Source organism: Colias philodice, chromosome 30 (genome assembly GCF_061535455.1).
Source record: "Colias philodice isolate Cphi_HAF_F1 chromosome 30, ilColPhil1 Martin Lab GWU primary, whole genome shotgun sequence".
Classification (NCBI taxonomy): Eukaryota; Metazoa; Arthropoda; class Insecta; order Lepidoptera; family Pieridae; genus Colias; species Colias philodice.
In genome coordinates this window covers 4,030,517-4,051,018 of record NC_143115.1, presented here as the reverse complement: position 1 = coordinate 4,051,018, position 20,502 = coordinate 4,030,517, and the positions used below count along the sequence as shown (strand labels likewise).

Below are 20,502 nucleotides of genomic sequence, written 5' to 3'. Positions count from 1 at the left end.
TTGAAGAATATTTTGTATAGTGCCACAAACTTATCTGACCCGGTGACAGTGTCACTGATGTCGCTTTCTTTTTTATAAACAAAATATTCCGTATGAAAAGTCTGTGAAAATGTGACATTTCAAAATGGCGGCACGTAGTTCCAGTTTTTGCCACCGGGTCAGATAAGTTTGTGGCACTGTATAACACTAATTTGTCAAATGTACGTCAATTATTGTATTGATAATTTCCGTTTAATTAATTTCTCTTATTAAAAATTTTAAAAGTCAATTCACATTAATTATTTAAAAAAAAGATGTAGTGTGGTTTTATGAAACCACGGTAAAAGTGAAACTGTTCGAACGGTTCCGAACAGTGAACACTGCTTTGTGTAGCGCATGTCGCGTGACGGTCGGCTGCCGAGTAGGTATACCTACTCGGCAGCCGCGATACACGCGACATGCGCTACACAGACCAAAAAGTTTGAGACGATGTAATAAAAGTTTCACTTTAAAAACCTACCTGCAGTTGTTAAGTTTTTTTTAAATAATAAGTCATTAATTATTATTTTTTACATTATAAAACAATATAATTAAGAAACAATTTCATCTGTATAACCATGGACGTATAAAAAAAGATAGATCTTTTTTTATACGTCCATGTGTATAACATTATGATATTTAGTTTTTAGAGATTCTAATAAATTATTGCTTCAAATATTATCCAGTATAAATATTAAATAGGTATCGATCTAAATGATATTTTAAGTATTCACATTTAAGTATGAGATATTATTTAGCGTCATCTATTATCCAAATTATAGAACAATATTCAAGAGCAACCAGCTTCATGTGCTTTTTCTATTCTTCGCTAGATGCCGTTGACAGGCATCCATTCGTTTGTCAAGTAAGTGTAATTCCTGCTATTTAGCAATAGATGGCGTAACTTCCATTAAAGTGAAATAAAATTGAAATTATCAAAGCTCACCAAACTTGGCCACCGCAATAAAAAATATTATTTTTGCTATGCCATATCGTTAGTTCATGGTTTTGTTTGCAATAAATAATTGTTTGTTCGTTAATTGTTTATTAACAATAAATAAATAAAATAAAAATGTTCTGTTTGGTTGTTTGGACCAAAAGAGCGTTTTAGATAGAGTGAGCGATTTGTTTTGTTTCAATTAGAAAAAAAAATTTGCGTGATATTTGCCGAGATCCCCTCCCCCCCTCAAACACCTCAATTCATTTGCCGTTTGAAGAAAGAATCGAAAAGTATAAAAAAGGATAACAGCAATACATACATGTTAAAGAGAAACTTCTATAGGCGCGTTGAGAGAAAAATTTCCATTGTCGCGTCCATTGAGATACTATTACTACGTATAGAGAAGACACCGCCTACATCACTTATGTTCCGCTCAACTGAGGTCAACCGGCCACACTGCACTCAGTCGATTTAGCGCGATGGTCACGTCTTGTTTTAAAGCAAAAAAAATTATGAAAAAATATATGCCCTCGAGTGTGTTACGATATTGCACTAATAATTCAAGTAATGCGGCAAAGTGTAAAGGAAAAACTTTTAATCGGTAACTAATTAACTAGACTAACTTGGTTTTTATTTGTCATAGACTAAAAATTTAAGAAATGGCATTGGGTATGAAAGATGTTTAGATGGTAATACAATATACATATTACATGAAGTAATAGTTAGTAAGTAATTTTTAAAGTGGAAAATAATAATTTTCACACATTTAGAAAAAAATGTACTGTGGATATTATTTGAAAAAAGGTTAAATCATGAAAAATGAAAATCAATTACCTACGTATCATTTTTTTTTGTTACATCAATTGAAAAGTTTTTAATTGATAAGTTTATTAATCTTTATAAGATTAATTATATATTTTTTTGTTAGATTTATTGTTTTTAATTGATAATTATTAATAAGCAGAATATTTACAAAGTGTCTCCTCTATAGCTGTGAATCGATGACATCGCTTAATCTATGACTCACTTGCCGCCCCGCGCCGCCGCGCTTGCAGCACAGATTTTGTTCGTGGTGTCTTCTCTATGTAGTAATAATAGCTCAATGGTCGCGTCATGGCAATACCGTCACGTCCTGGAGTTAATCCACGATTTAGATATATTTGAATCTTACACTTGTGCGCGGTACACGCGCTCTTTTTTATTTATCTCAACAATATAAAGATTATTAGATTCAATAATAATTCTACGTATCTAATAGAAGTTTGAATCTAAAACAAACTTTTATTTACACGAGTTAATTTAATCCCCTATTAAGTACCCATTTAGACAAATCACATAAAAATCAGCTAAAATATTTTATTACAGATGCGTCAACCATAGTTAATTAGAAAATAATTATTTATGGCCGAATGCAATTGACAGATGACATTTGCGCGGGAACGCACGTGCCGCCATCTTTTGTTCAATTCGTTTCGCTCCCGTTTATGAAATTAGGCGCGCAGATTAATTTGGTGAAATGTTTTTATAGTTTTATTCTTTAAATTATTCGCGTTTTAGAATTTCACGCTCGTTTCATTTGTCATATTATTTAAATGTGATATGGTTTTAAATTTTTATTTATAACCGGTTTTTGATCTAATCGGTTGGGAATATTAAGCCCATATTTTAGTTAATATCTCACCATTAATAACTTAAATAGTATCATGGTCTGTTAGAAATTATTGATTTATTTTTAATTTATTTCAGACACAAGATGAAAATTGAAAGAATATGTAGGTGTTGTTATTAAAATAATAACAGGATGGATTTTGAAGAATATTAGATAGGTCCCTAACGAAATTTATAATAATTTACTTACCTATGTCAAAAATTCACCATTTTCTAAAGTATCATTATGTAAAATTAAAGTACCTAGTACTTATATTTTAAAGTTAAATTTAAATGTAGATACTTATTACATAAAGAATTAGATAACTCCACATACCCATCGACTTAAGTAAGTATAATACATTATACATTTAAATTTAACTTTAAATATAATTAAGTACTTAGATACCAAATTTATATTTTTTTTTATAATATAAATTGCAAATTATTTTTAAATTTCAATATCGTACACCTTTATATTGTAATTAAATAAATTAAGAAATACATTTTCATACAAAATATCATCAAAATCGTAGACGAAGCCACATGAAAAACCAGTATCTATAAAGATAATCAAATCTGTTTGTACCCTAAACGACTAAACCGGGACCCTTATTAAAAACCCATATTTTGAATACAATGCCAATTTGTTACGGACAAAGGGGGTGATATACTTATTACAAATTTAAATTACCTAATTGATATTGATATCAAAAATAACACGTTTTGAAGTGAAACTTCTTCAAGATTTTCAAAATTTTAAAATCGCGTCATGGCAATACCGTCACGTCATGGCGTAACTGTGTAACCGACTTCATTTGTATACTTGATTTTTTCCGACTTAAAACGGACAGATTTAATTCAAACTTTGTACACTTTTCAAGGATCGGTGACAATACAATATTTTTTTTAATGTATAACACATTAAAAAAATCTATATAAGCTATAGATACAAAAACAACTTATATTCTAGTTTCTAATAGCTATACTTACGCTTCACTCCTCAGAACCCATCCCAACCCCGGAAAGAAGTCCGTCCTGTGCAATAGTTCGGGTCGAGAGAGATCTATCAGTTCCTTCTTGCCGTTGTCGTTCCATGCTGAAATGCACCTGGATGACGGGGGGTAAAATTAAAGTGACAGAAGATAAAGTGACGGTAGTTAAAGTGACGGGAGGTAAAGTGACGGAGTTAAAGTGGCGGGAGGTAAAGTGACGCGAGTTAAAGTGGCGGGAGTTATAGTGACGCGAATTAAAGTGTATTGAGGTAAAGTGATGCGAGTTAAAGTGACGGGAGGTAAAGTGACGCGAGTTAAAGTGGCGGGAGTTAAAGTGAAAGTTAAAGTCAAAATTATTTCGATTTAGGGAATAAATAGATACTTATAGATAATAAAGGGAAACTTAAAATGTAGTTTAAAATAACGAATGACAAAAGTGACGGGAGGTAAAGTGACGTGAGTTAAAGTGACGGGAGGTAAAGTGACGCGAGTTAAAGTGGCGGGAGTTTAAGTTAAAGTGAAAGTTAAAGTCAAAATTATTTCGATTTAGGAAATAGATGCTTATAGATAATAAAGGGAAACTTTAAATGTAGTTTAAAATAACGAATGACAAAAGTGACGGGAGGTAAAATGACGGATGTTAAAGTGACGGGAGTTCATGTGGCGGGAGGTAAAGTGACGGAAGCTAAAGTGACGGGAGGTAAAGTGACGCAAGTTAAAGTGACGGAAGTTAAAGTGACGGTAGGTAAAGTGACGGTACTTAGGTAAAGTGACGGAAGTTAAAGTGACGGGAGTTAAGGGGAGGCTTCCTAAATTTTATGTGAATTTGCATTAATATTCTGAAACAGTTACACATACAATCAAAATGGAACTTTAGTATATGATTTATTGGGTCTTTTTCTTTCCATGTAGGTACAAGACAGAATACGTAATTGTAACATTTTCGCTCGATTCAATTTTTATTCAAAAATTATGCCTTTTTTAAGGATTATTAAATTTTTTTTAAGATTTACTTGGTCTTTATGACTAAAATAAATGTTAACATTAAGAAAATATAGTTTACTATCCAATCCCAAGATATTTTTTCTCTAGATCAATTATTACTTTAGTTATAAACGAAATAAGAATTGAGACTGACGATATATAGTTTCGAGCTCGAACGCGATATTAAACTTTATTGAGGCTGTGTTAGCGTCTAACCGGTCTCTCAGTGCCAGAAATTATGTTAGGCAGCTCCCTCTAAAGATGCATTACTTTTTAGTAGTTCGCTAAGTATAACCTCACTTAGAAAAATCTAATCTATCTTAATATTGAAGTTGCCCTCTCTGTATTTCCAGTCGCTCACTTAGTAATGAAGTCGCCCGGATAAAATTTTAATATTTGAAATGGATTTATCACAATGCACTTTTTGTGAGCTCGTTCTGGATTTTATTATTTCAATCAACTAGCGGTCCGCCCCGGCTTCGCCCGTGGTACATATGAAAAATAGATGTTGGCCGATTCTCAGACTTACCCGATATGCACAGAAAATTTCATGAGAATCGGTCCACCCGTTTCGGAGGAGTATGCAGACTAACATTGTGACACGAGAATTTTATATATAAGATATTCGTCGTCAGTTTAGTTAATTTTTCGCTTAGTCAAATTCATACCGCTCAAGTTATTAAAACAGTATGTCATCATCAGTCGCAAAGTTTTTTTTTGTTCGCTCGTTTTATAATTCCCCTTTAATATTTGCTTTATAGATCGGGTGAAGCCGGGTCAAGCGGCTAGTACCTATTGAACAATATTACTTATACAAAATTGTTTCAAATGTAGTCTTTATAAGTAAGTAGTTAGATATGAGACACTTATTAGTTATTATAAAGAACCACAGAGAATAGAACCTTAAACATTCCAAGTCAATTTTATAACCACTAAACCTAAAAATAAACGAAAAGTACATTAAAAAGGCAATTCCTTACGATACGATAAATAACAATGAACAAGTCATATTCGTTTAAACAATTTTCTCCAGACTATAAACCATTAGTCTCCTTCAAACACAGACGTATAAAATTCATACATTCAAACGGTTACCCTCATTTTTTTTCAATATTAACAAACATATTCTAAACAAAAATCAACTTTAATTCTAAAAACTTAAAGCTCAAATTCAATTGTAGACGTCATGTCGCTTATAACGTTATGAACTGAAATAAACAGCCAATAACAATTGGTGGGTGTGGCTAATTTCAAATTTGGAACGCTTTTTCTTGGAAACGCTTTTTCCGTTAATTCAGTCAGTCTTGCTCTTGACCTAATCGCGGTCGGAGGTGGATGTTAGATAAAAATGACTATAAAATATAAATAAGTGATAATATAATAAAGGAAATTGCATGTTTCATTGTTATAATATTCACTTTTTTCGTTTCACTACTATTATTCTCCTTTTTTTATTTAGTATTTTTCATACAACTTCCCACAAATTGTTTAAAAATAAACGAAAAATAATTATTATTGTTTAAAAATAAACATGATAACATTATGTACAATTATTTCTAATACACTAATCATAGAAGTATCTTCGCTATTTTATACCGTCTACGAAACTCGTAGACCCATCTACGACGCTACAACAACAAAATATAAAAATCTATTCAAATTAAAAAGCTTATAATAAAAAATCATGATCGTTACTTACATCCTTCTGTCTTTATTTAGCCTATGAATAACCAGCCGCAAACAGAACTTAACAAAAACCTCGATAAAAACATCAAATCAATCTTATTACAACACAATAAAGGCTATATTACTCTGTATCAAACGCAAAGCCAATACTGTATTCTTAACTCGCGAACCATTTTATGTGATCCCTATTATTGTACTTGTTTTCTTTTCTTAAACCACTACATTCATAGATAGAGAAGGGACAGAAAGTTCAGGTTATATTGGTCGCCTTTACAAAAGCGTGGCTAAAAAGCCACCCCGATCCCGCCCCTTTTAGCAACCACTCCCTTTCGAGTCAGTCGACGTTCAACCACCGTGGGGGTTGCACGTATTTCTCTCCATTCCAATACGCTTATCCTCACGTCATTTTAAAGACAATTCCAAATATGACTAGTGTAGTGTTGTGAAAACAGCAAGCTATGATCGTATAATGTACCCTACAGATAATTTAAAACATGGACTCAAAATCAACCCGTTTATAAAAGAAAATATGTTGAAAACGATACAGAATCTGTGTTACAACAATTCGAACGCGAATAATTTTAACATGACCTCCCCATTCTTGGTGGATAACATTTTGCATCAGCAGAAATCGGTCAACTTCCACAACCAATATTTAAACCAGCAGTTAGAAAACTACGTTTTGCAGCGTAACTTCGAAAGATCTAGAGAGAATTCTCCTGAAGTAGACGAAACGAAAATGGCTGAAAACGACGAAGAGATACGCAACGACGATGCGACTGATAAGAATGAGGATGACGATTCCAAAAGCAATGAAGATGAAAGCTTTATTAAGAACGAAGCTGTATACTACAATCATGAGTATTACAGAAATGAGGATCGTGAAAAAGAGGTTTTAAACATACCATCCTTAAGACATCGCTGTCACTGTGGCTCCTACGACTGCCCACCGTACGCCTGCAAAAAATCCGGCATACGTCGCTTAGAAGAATTAGAAAAACGCTTCAATCTACACAATTACCAAGATAATTCTGGTGATGAAGATGTGAGAGATAAAACGGAGGACATGGTTAAAAACTGTGATGATTATAACGAGCCGAAAAAGCCATTGTTGAAATTTAGTGTCAGTGCCATACTGGGTGAGGAGAGAGATACAGCTAAGAGCAGTGTGAATGGTGAGTTAATCACTTCAGTTTAAAATACTATCAGTTTAAAATATATTAATAGCAAGTTTGACAACCTATAGTATGTACCTAAGTTATATTACGATGGAGGGAGTTTCTTGCCGGTTCTTCTCCATAGATACTGCTTTCCGAATCGGTGGTAAATGTTAAAAATATGACGTTTCAAAAGTGCTTCTCGAAGAAGTCTAATTGAATAAATAAATGTTTGAGTTGGATGAATAGTTAAACAGTGATTTTATCAACACGTCGGCAATCTGGCCCTTACTTTTATAATTATAGGTCCTCTTTAGGGTAAAACATCAACGTTATAGTTTCTACCTTACAAAGTAATAACTTTATAAGAATACCTTCACACCTATTCTATAATTTATGTCACATTTAGATTAGTTGTTATTAAACAAAATTGTTTAATCATGAATTTATGTTTTGTTTTTATAAATATTGTTTTTTATTACTTTTGCACTGCGTCTCCTTGTCCACCAGGTTGTCTGGAGGAGATCTCTGTTTGAGCGATAAGACCGCCTGTTGTGCTCTTTTATTAATTAATGTGTTGTGTCCTTACTTGTACTTCTCTCTGTGGTGCACAATAAAGTGTTTTTGTATTTGTATTTGTATATTGTGTGCGCTTTTAAGTTTTAATAACCAATTTCCAACCTAGGGCGTCATTATTTAAGTCGCGGAAAACATTTCGGCGCAATAAATTTAAAATATAGTTATTAGAAAAAAGTCAATACAATAAAAACTTGATTTCATTTAATTGTCATTAAAGATAAGAAACAGTATCAATTGCAATATTATACAAATAATATTTAACTTTATAAACTGTATCATAAAAAGCAAGAAAAGCGGTTTATCAATTTGGCATCCAGGGCGGGATCAAGTTAAAATCCGCCCCTGGGCGATGATAATACTAATAATAATTATTATATTTACATATTTTCTTGTTATTAATTATTAATAAAAAAGAAACCGTAATAATCATAGATATAGAAGTAATTCACACTATGGTTACTGTAGGCCATTTTTTCATACGTTTTTGTTTTCCCTACGCGTATCGCGTATTGCCTATATTATCACAAAAACTTTATCGTTGTTTTTGTATCACATTGCAAAGTCGAATGTGTTCCATCGCGATACGTGCAATGGAAAGCGAGTGAAAACGATAGAGTGAGATGGTCTAATTAATGCAAAATGAGAGCAAGCAAGACCTGATTATTAGAGACATTTAGAGGTGTAGCATAGCGCTCCGCGCGTTTTGTCGCCCTTAAGATTTGTTGAGTAGGACTCTGTCCAGAAACTAACAATTAATTAACATGTATGATTGAATAATGGTTAGCTAATGTTTAGCGCTTTATAACAAGGTAATTTTTAAATAATTAATTTCATGTTATGTAGGTTCGATGCTCAAGGAGGTCAATTGATTTTAAATAAAATTTCACACTACCAACGAAGGCATAATCTGGACCTACTTATGTAATAAAAAAAACAATATCATCCATATTGATACATCCCATATTACCTTGCTACTTATTTATTTACAAACGGATTTATTCAAAATTCACAAACTTATATGTTCATTCGATAAAATAGGATTATGTAGTGTTTTATACAACTTTTCAAAACACGTCTAAGATTTTTAATTCGTTGCAGTTTTTTTTTGGCATAGGTACCTATAACCGAAAGCCTCTGTCGTTTAGTTGTTCTTAGTTGTTTAGCTAAACTATATTTCACGCAAAAAAGGTGATCTTATTTTTTGACAGATATACCGGGTGTAATCGTTATAGTATAAGTGCACACTTTTCACAGGCAATTATTCCGTAACTAATACAAATATCAAAAAACTTTAAACTGATATTGAAAGTACTATACCTAATGAGTAAAATGACAATAATAACTTTTTAAAAATAAAACGAGAAATATCTAAAAATGTTACATCAAACGCTTCCATACATTTTATTTCCCATACATTTTGTATTCAAAGCAAATATTCGAAATGTCATCCTCGATTTGGAATCCCATTTTTTCCACATCGAGCTCTATTTACAGTTTCGAAATGAACTTTCATTGAAATTTGCGAAGTAATTAAAGCATAAAATCGAATAAAAAAGCAAAATCTTTCATATTACATGTTTGGAATAGTCATATTTCGTACTAAATGTATGGGAGCGTTTGATGTAATTTTATTGGATATTTCTCGTTTTATTTTTAAAAAGTTATTATTGTCATTTTACTCATTAGGTATAGCACTTTCAATAACAGTTTAAAGTTTTTTGATATATGTAATAGTTACGGAATAATCGCCTGTGCACACGTCTTAACGATTACACCCTGTATGTTGATTATGAAAGTAATATGAATTAGCACATAGGCCTCGGAACCTTGTTTACAACGCAAGATTAATCATCGTCTAGTTAAAAATATGTTGGAAAGATTAGATTTTTTGTATAGTTTTTTCGTTACAAATTTATTGTTAGTGTTACTTATTTCGTTATGATTGTTAAGATAGGATTTTAATGTGTTTCTATAAAACTGAATCCAATTTAAAAATTCTTTCACCATTTTAAAGACGCATTTTTACCGGCGAATCCGGGAAAAGCGGCCAGATCTGGGGCCGTATGATCGTTATGATCGCAATAACCAGCCATGGTTAATTATGGTATTATATGAATTTGCCAGTCAGTTCAATTCACGGCTTAAACTGTCTGGAAATAAGAGGTCATAATACAGCCCCAGTATGAATTTTGGCAGGCAGAGATAGGTTATATGAATCTAGGTAAAGTAATCATTAGAACTCGGGTGACGCCGTAGCTTCGAAAAAATAAAGAATAACGTTTACCAAAATACCGTTATCAAAAATAACGAAAACAATTATCACGCACCGTTATTCTATCCATCTCTACATCTTAATTCACTGGCACAATTGCAATATGGCGCCGAGTTTTTCAATAAAACTGTAACATCTGGCCTGACACTTAAGCGCGGGGGCGGGAGTGAGATAGCAATACGTTATACACTAATGCTAGAGAGGGATAGCACGATGTGGGGGTCCGAGGGAAAATTAATATGTCCTTTTCTTAACATTTTCGTAGACGCAACGCTCTTTATTATTTTATTATTGATGTTGGCTGATTTCTCTATTAATATATATTTCTTTGTTATTGCACGACTATTAGGAACGCGTGTGGATGTAATTTTGTTGCAAGATGTTATTATTGGATAGTGAAAACATAGATATAAAATATTTATGGATATACATATTTTTAGAGGCTCTATGACTATAGGAGACTAACTTTCTACATGCAAATTCTTATGTTCTATATACTTTGGCATATTATGATAATATATGATGTAACATATATGTATTTTGTAAAATTAAATTGTAAAACTGACATGATTAAAAAGAACAACTATGGAGTTTCTTGCCGGTTCGTCTCCGTAGATACTGCTTCCCGAATCGGTGGTAAATGTTAAAAATATGTAATGACGTTTCAAAAGTGCTTCTAGAAGAAGTCTAATTGAATAAATAAATGTTTGAGTTTGAGTTTGAGTTTTATATAGCCTATTTAGTAAATTAGTAATCTGTGACTACACGCATGAAGTATTTTATCCTGTTCAAGTTATGTTTGACTAAATACATCCCCTCTTTTTTTAATCGTAGGTTGAGTAATTTTGGAAACATGTTTATTTTTATGAATTGTTGGTATTTCTTGAACCGTTATAAGTTTGTTATTAAACATCTAATTCGTAGCACTGTATCTCATTCGTTGCATTTATCTTTCTTATCTAATACATCTTCAGTATTTAGTATATTGTTCTCGATTTTGTAGTCAACTGCTTAGCGAAATAATCAGGAATAGTAAGAACAAATACGTTATATTTAAGGCGCATTATTTTAATATGGATTAGAAACAATCTACGCTACGATGCTACGAAAGTGCTACGAAAACGACAATTTTAAATATTGTTTGTTGTTTGTACAAGTTTTAATATAATATTTCAAAAATATTTATATGTACTTACTTTTACTAATAATAAGGACTATTACTGTTGGTACCTGGTTCTAGATAAAAAAAAGTTTTTGTGTTCTGGTGCAGATGTGGGTGCATAAGTTACGTCTTCTTTATCATCTACTAGCTTTCCGCCCGCGGCTTCGCTCGCGCTTTCAAAGAAAAACCCGTTCCCGTAGGATTTCCGGGATAAAACCTAGACAGACAGACAGAGTTACTTTCGCATTTATAATATTAATATGGATCTATATCCATAATGCAAATTAAACGTCAATTCAATTAATTTACTTCCACACAATGTTTCCTCAATAATAAAAATAAAGAACCGCGCTTCAAGTCATTACCGTACCGTAAAATAACACCAGTTCAAAAATCACCATCCATTCGACAATAAGAAGGAAAAATATACGAAAAATTCCATTTTATTATGCATTTCGGGTACGTTCTGCCATATTAACATGTCATTGGACGCCATATTGCGAGATTCGATCACAGACTAATACCGCCTAATACCGACCTTACGTGAACGGAATAACGGTTTCAATAACGGTTCCAATAACGGTATTCACTTTACGATTGCTATAAAGAATCGACTGGTAAATCGTTTAGGAAAGTTCTCGATGGAGTGAAATAAAGAGAGGGTTGGTTCTTGATTGTTTCTGCAGGTGCTTTTCATGGCTATAGCTGGCTTGACGAGCGTTGGATGGTTACGAGCGGTATTTACTGTTATGGTTTGTGTGATTGAAACGATACTGTTGTTCGAAAATGATGGTAGGGTCGTGGAGGATTTGGTATTTGTTAGTTCTTATTAGTTTAAGTGGCTTGTAGGGTAAATGTATGTATGATGAAATAGGTTATATTTGTTTCAGTGATTGTTTGTTCATACGGGATAAATGTGATAAGCCTTGTGAATCGAGTCATTTATTGTTTTGTCTTGTATCGGTTAGTTTTGTCTTCACCAAATATTGGACCGTGAATTTTTTTTGTTGTATCTACCGCAAGCAACACATCCGTGTTCAATTAATTTTTGTAGGCCGCATCATCTGTATATTATTTACCTAAGCGGTTTAGCTATTAAATTAAACGCCGGAAATTGCTTTATGGTACTGCGTCAGTTTGAAATATACAGAAAATATATGGATAACATGAACATATAACAGATATAGACTGTGTATAGGAGATTATCAGTGCCACGTTATATAATTTATTCTAGCCTCTTTGGTGATTAATTCAATCCTTCGATTTCATCGATGATGACGACGATGGTTTGAATGAATTATGTAGCAAGGAAAATGAAAGAAAATCGGTTAGTTTAGATACTTTATATTCTATAAGAATTAGACCTGATGATTTAGCAAAGCATAAAATAATAAACTCCCAGCTTCCATAACTACAAATAAATAAATAAATATTTCAGGACAATTTTCACACACGGCACGATCTGATCCCAACCAGCTGACACAGAGAGAACATCTATGTTCATCACACACATATTTGCCATCAATAAGTTCTAATTTTTTTCCGTGTATGCAAATTATGATAATTATCAATCATAACACACTATCATTATTAATAATCGATAAGAATTAATTGTCGAGATCACGTCTAACCACAAGGACACTAATGCACTGACACTTAGCACACCGGTAAACTGTAACCGTTTAGACCGCAGATGCGTTGTGAATACCAATGATAGGTTGCGGTTGATAATCGTTTTGGTATCGTTTTGTAGGGTTGCTCTTGGTGCTGTTTTTGATCATGGCTACTGTTTTATCTATGTTACAGTTAAAACATTTTGGGAATGAATTCTGTACATCTATAAGATGACTATAGGATATATTTTTTGTCTGTTTCGTGAATGGAACTTATGTCATTTTTGGTTGAGTTTTAGATGATTTCTGTTGTATTGTCTATGGTTGTTTGTTTAGAGATTATTCTAAAGATATCTGTATGTATGTATAGTGTGTGGTTAAGAGACTTATTACATAAATAATCTCTCTTTTCTGATCCGTTGTTTTATTGCCAAACAGCTCTTGGAAAATTTAAATTCTTCTATGTGACTTTCTGTGCCAGGAACAATTAGGAACGTTCCTTTTTTTTAATAAAACGGTCTAATCAACTGTTCAACATCATGTTGTCTTTGTCGAATCTCTTACAGTCATATCTTATCTTATTATATTATATAAACCTCGTGTCACAATGTTTGTCCTCAATGGACTCCTAAACCACTTAACCGATTATAATAAAATTCGCACACCATGTGCAGTTCGATCCAACTTGAGAGATAGGATAGTTTAAACATGTAGGTACCACGGGCGAAGCCGGGGCGGACCACTAGTAGTTTATATATTCTACCACACAGTGCGAAAAATAATAATAAATATTTCAGGACAATTTTCACACACGGCACGATCTGATCCCATACTAAGCTTTCGCTTGTGTTATGGAAACCAGATGGCGTCAATATCCACTTGTAAAAAGAAAAAAACATACGTAATGGGCCTAAAAATTACAAACATTATGGGCCTAAAAATCTACACCCACATTTTCACTAAAACAGATACTTACTATCAAATATTATTACTTATTGTTATTTCAATAACCTCTGAACATTACCATAATTAAACGTTAGCTTTTAACGTCATAATTTATATTTGCTAAATTGGTTTATTTTGTATGTAACGGGAACATTGTGGTGTGTCACGCGTAGTGTTCATTTAGTGTACATGCGTGTTTAATTTGCGTATGAAATCTTGTTTAACAGAGGTAGTTAATGTTGAATAGTGTGATATTAGTTAATAGTGAAGTAAATGGGAGAAAGTTTAGGAAAGTAGGTAGGATTGAAAATATGTAAAACACGAGAGAAGATAACATTGAGTCTTATTACACGCTTTATATTAGCTTCACCTGTATGTTTGTATGTTTGTAACCGACTTCTTTGGGCGCGATTTTGACCAACTTTAAACGGCCAGATTTCGTTCAAACTTTGTAGATTTATTTAGGACCGATGACAATACACTAATTTGATAAAATAAATAATAGTTAAAAAAAACACGCGTTTTATAAAAAACCGAACTAAAAGCGTGTTTTTTAGTTTTTTTTAACTATTATTATTATTTAAGTTAATGTTTAATAGACCATTATAGATACTTTTAAGGCGTTAGACACATATAAGGAAAATATTAAGAAAAAAAGACGGGTTGCACTCCGGGAGTGCCGGCAGAAGTGAAAACTTGATTATTAACGTTGAGCATGTTTGATATTTTGGAATGGTATCCGTCTTACGCTTTTTCGATCAGGTCACGTGTCCTGATGCGAGTTTAAGATTTTATACCCATTACAGAAAAAGTGCTCAACGCCGCTAAAGAAGTTTTCACTTCAAAAAATAGAATATATCTTAAATCTTGTGTGCATCCTTTAGGCAATTACTGCTTTTATTTACTGCTTACTTTGTAAATTTAAACTCTGGGATTTATTAAGAACCGGTACCCTTCAAGAACCAAGATGTAAGGGATTAAAAATTAAAAATATTTAAAACGTTTTACAATAAACAATTTTTTTATGAATAGACGGAAATATGTAGTAGGTACCTACTATAAATGTATAGAATATAGAATAAATATAAAGCAATAATTAATTGTTTAGTGTTTGCGTTTACGCGAGTATTTTCGAATTAATGCCTAAAATGGATTGAAAACGTGTTATGTTTACATTTTACATCATGATAATATAAAATAATTCTTATTTGTTTATGTTTTGTTTCATGCATTAAAACAACATTATTATTCTATAGGTATCTATACTACCTAATATTATAAATCTGAAGAGTTTGTTTGAATGCGCTAATCTCAGGAACTACTGGTCCGATTTGAAAAATTCTTTCGGTGTTAGATAGCCCATTTATCGAGGAAGGCTATAGGCTATATATCATCACACTAAGACCAACAGGAGCCGAACAATGCGGGTAAAACCGCAGGGCACAGCTAGTATTTCATAAGAGCTACAGATTCTAACATTGTGATATATTAATAGGAGGTATTTTTGAAAAGCACTGATTCGATCATGAAAGCTTCACTAACAGCATAGGTAATTTATAGGTTTCAAAAGCTATTGTTTTATCCCGGGTCAACCGGGGCGAAGCCGGGGAAAACAGCTAGTTAGGTTATGACCTAGATAAGAATACTTTTAACCAAATTGCCAGCGGAATTTTAGTTCTTCGATATGCCGTCGGTACTCGGTATCCTAACTGCGTTTTCCTTCATTTATAGGACATCAGTAGGTACATAAATTAAACAAAATGCAAATTAGGATAATTGCATTCATTTTCACAGTACACTATTGTTAGATTTATATTAATTGAAAGTTACTTAATAATTGAATGAACAGAGAAATTTTAAAATCATAGCATTGCTACAGGCTATTTATTTATTTGAATTTTGGTTCGCGGGCTTACGCATTTACGGGTTTTTAAGTCTTATTAAAGAAGTATACAAACGCTTATTTAATAATTAAACAGAAAGAAAATTTATAAAATTCCACTGTATTTCTTGACATCTTTTATAATATTATAAAATAACTTTCCGCCCGCGGCTTCGCCCGCTTTGTCTAAAACATAATAAATTATATACCTACTTAAACCTTCCTCTTGAATCACTCTATCTTTTAAAGAAAACCGCATCAAAATCCGTTGCGTAGTTTTAAAGATTTAAGCATACATAGGGACAGAGAAAGCGACTTCGTTTTATACTATGTAGTGATACTGAATTTGCTTTGTGAAATAAAATATAGCATGTTAAACTATGCAATATAGTATGCATAGTCGGTTGACGGCTTTTAACAATTAAAAAGCAAAATCAACATCCATTTTCCATTGAATAGCACGAACAATGTGATTAAAACGGAATCAAGAGAAAAATAATTTTCAATAAACCGTAAACGTCCCCTCAGAAATCAATTATTTTCACACTTCCCGCGCAAAAATGGCCGCCGCACGGCGACACTGGGACACTCAATGATTTAACAAGTAACGGTTAATTAAATAACGCTATTGTTGCGTTGCACGGAACGGGTATTTTTCGGTATTCGTTTTTTTTACATGTGTAAATTGTAACAAAAATGGGAAGGCAAAAAATTTTTAATTGAATTCGCTATGTTATTATTACTTATGCATAATCATAATGTGTTTATTTTATTTTAACTAGAATAGTTTAGGCCTAAAGGTAAGGTTACCTACCTAATAGTTTGTCAAATTTTACACAAATTGCAAAAATATTTTGATATCATTTACCTATTTTAGTTCTCAGCAGATGATGCGATTTTCCCATTTTTTGCAACTGTGTCAAACATAGAGATAATAAATAATAATTAATAATAATATCTACTTTATAAATCCCCAAAAAACATTAGCAACAATTTATTATCTACATTCTATATTTTTATAACACGCCATAAACAGCTCCCGCCCACCGAAATTAAAAAGTAACTCACCATAGATTATTATTTTTTTATTCCGGCCAGTAATACAAAAATTATAAAGGCTAATCCACACAGCTATCATAACACCTAATAAAATATGTCCGAACAATAAATTCATAGTTAAATTGGGGTCGAAAAACATAAAAAAATCGCCATTGTTGTGAGGATAAAAAACTATGTTAGACCCTGTTTATTTCTTCGGGATTTGTTCATTGTTCGTATGTTTAATATTTTATTGATCGTATTGTTGCGAAATAAACCCTGTTTTCTCAAGTGTTCGTCTTGCGTTGCCCTTTTTAATCTGTTAAAATTACTATTGTATTATCTGTGCGATTTTTAGTTTCGCGGTTTTTTTAATGTCATATTGTTTGCTTTGGAGGTTTTTATTGCTCTCTAATATTATATTAACAGCTGATTTTTTGTGTTAGAATTTTAAACGCTTTTGGGAAGTTTTTATTAATTTTACGCTTCTCAAGATGTCTCGAGATATTATCCTTACACCCAATTATAATACGAACATAGGTAATTAAATGATCTTTTTCTACCTACCTACAAATCAATTACTTGATGATAAGTGTTCTTCTTCTTACCTATTACAATTTATCCATACTAATATTATAAAGCTGAAGAGTTTGTTTGCTTGTTAGGTAGTCCATTTATCTAGGAAGGCTATTAATAGCCTATGTCACTCAGAAATAATCAAGTTTTTAATTCAAAAATCTCTCATTTGAAGTAAAACTTCTTAAGGCGCGTTGAGAGTAATTTTTAAGGTTGTGTCATGGCTATACCGTCGCGTCATGGCAAAACCGTCACGACATGGAGTAAGGCAACGATTTTTATATCTTTGAATCTCTGAAGAACGTGTAGAGCACGTGTGCTCGACACACACGCTCTTTTTTATATTAATATAGATAGGTACTTAGAAATAATGCAGCTTTCCGGTTTAAAATATTTAAAACATTAGTTTTTGACGTTACAAACATATATACAAACATATCACTTCATAATTTTCATATAGACTTAAAGCAATATCCTCAACCGATTATGAACGCAGTCAAGTGAAAAATCAACTTATAAATAGGCAAGTAATTCTGGGAGGGATCGGAGGCGTCGGTGTATAAAAGTTTCTCTTGAGGGCTTCTCGTTTTAATCATTTCGAAGGCACCGATTTGTGGTAATAAGGATTAATTTTTATGGTGTGTAATTCGATTATGAAATATAGATGGAGGTATTATTTATGAAAGATTATAAGAATGTATGCATCAACATAGGTACATATTATGTAGGTATGTATGTAGATGCGTACATTATACTAGCCGCTCCGCGCGGTTTCACCCCCGTGGCTCCTCTCCTGTTGGTCGTAGCCTTCCTCGATAAATGAGCTATCTAACACCGAAAGAATTTTTCAAATCGGACCAGTAGTTCTCGAGATTAGCGCGTTCAAACAAACAAACTCTTCAGCTTTATAATATGTATTAGTATAGATTATTATACAATCTAGTACCTAGAGTTTATACAGGGTGTAATCGTTAAGTGTGCACAGGCGATTATTCCGTAACTATTACAGATAACAAAAAACTTTAAACTGATATCGAAAGTACTTAACCTAATGAGTAAAATGGCCGTAATAAATTTTTAATACACTAATCTATATCTACTAATATTATAAAGCTGAAGAGTTTGTTTGAACGTGCTAATCTCAAGAACTACTGGTCCAATTTGAAAAATTCTTTCGGTGTTTGATAGCCCATTTATCGAGGAAGGCTTTAGGCTATATGTCATCAGTCATCACGCTAAGACCAACAGGAACGGAGCTACGCGGGTGAAACCGCGGAACGCAGCTAGTCTGCACTAATATTATAAAGAGGAAAACTTTGTTTGTTTGTTTATTTGATTGTAATGAATAGGCTCATAAACTACTGGACCGATTTTAAAAATTCTTTCACTATTCGAAAGCTATGATCCACGAGTAAAATAGGCTAGGTTTTAGCCCGGAAATCACACGGGAACGGGAACTATGCGGGTTTTTGTTTGAAAACGCCGGCGAAGTCGCAGGCGGAAAGCTAGTTATGAGATAAAGATCATTGATTTTCCCTTCCCCAATATGTAGCGATCACACATAGCTTTAAATTAATACGGAGTCAAAAACAAAACACTTTGATTAATGGCATTACAAAGGAGGCACAATATATTAAGCCGGCGTGGTTTTGACAGCGGGGTGGTAAGAAATCGCGGGGGTGCGGGCGGGCTGAGTTATAAGCGATTGCGGTTTTAAAATGTGCGAAAATTTGTTGTTTTTTTACTAATATAATAAAGCTGAAGAGTTTGTTTGTTTGAACGCGCTAATCTCAGGAAATGCTGGTCCTATTTGAAAAATTTTTTCGGTGTTGGATAGCTCATTTATCGAGGAAGGCTATAGGCTATATATCATCTCGCTAAGACCAACAGGAGCAGAGCACTGCGGGTAAAACCGCGAAGCACAGCCAGTGGGAAATAAAGTGATTTGAATGTAATATTAACTGCAAGAGAAGCTGATTTTGAAATAGGTACAATATGTTAGTAGGTACTTTTAAATGTTAAGATTATTATGAGGATTGAGTCAATATAAAATATTCATTATTTATTTCAGTAATTTACAAGATACAGACGGAAATGTATACTTAAATAAATTTAGTATCTGTGTATTTTTAAGTACCTATTTGTTATTTAATTTTCTATTCTAATGGAATCGTTAAATGATGAGCCTTAGGTATAAAAATCGCATAGCTTTCAGCTTTCTATTGACAGTAATACTTCAAGCAAAAAAATATCACCACTAGTAACTGCCAACTACAATACAATCTATTTAATAAAAATGAATTGTGTTAAAATGAAATGTGTTGTTTTAACATAAAAATTGAGAAAGGCTCGACACAAGGATCGTGGAGAGAAACGAAAAAGGAGCAATAGCTGGGCAGAACAACGTATGCTGAGACAGCTAGTTTCATAATATAAATAAACTAGATTTCCGCCCGCGGCTTCGCCCGCGTTTGCAAAGGAAAACCCGCATAGTTCCCGTTCCCGTGGGATTTCCGAGATAAAAACTATCGTATGTGTTAATCCAAGTTACCCTCTATATGTGTGCTAAATTTCATTGTAATCGGTTCAGTAGTTTTTACGTGAAAGAGTAACAAACATCCATACATCCATACATCCATACATTTTTACAAACTTTCGCCTTTATAATATAATATATTAGATTCAACAGATAACAAGCAAGAACTGTTTAGTTTATTTTGTATGTTAAATTAAACGACAATACACGATACTTTATAAGAATATCTTTTAAAATATTCTAACCTATAGGTACTACCTATAGTCTGAGGAAATAAGTAAAGTGGAATTACGAATTATTTCCGCAGATGGTCCATTTTCGGCTTAATTTTCTCTGGCTATATAATGAATAAATCTTATATTCGTTGTATTATTGAACGACGGTTTAATAATCACTATCACTACATAGTATAAAACAAAGTCGCTTTCTCTGTCCCTATGTCCCTTTGTATGCTTATAAATCTTTAAAACTA

The 20,502-nt window shown here is 32.7% G+C and overlaps 1 protein-coding gene across 1 annotated transcript in view; it reads left to right on the top strand.

Annotated features, from left to right (window-relative positions):
- Positions 1-6,739: 6,739 nt before the first annotated feature.
- The window catches only part of Dbx (homeobox protein Dbx), a 28,718-nt gene continuing 14,955 nt past the window's right edge, over positions 6,740-20,502 (top strand). The window contains exon 1 of the mRNA XM_089713438.1: positions 6,740-7,445. Within this exon, the coding sequence (XP_089569564.1) occupies positions 6,740-7,445 (706 nt within the window). The remainder of the gene's footprint in view (positions 7,446-20,502) is intronic.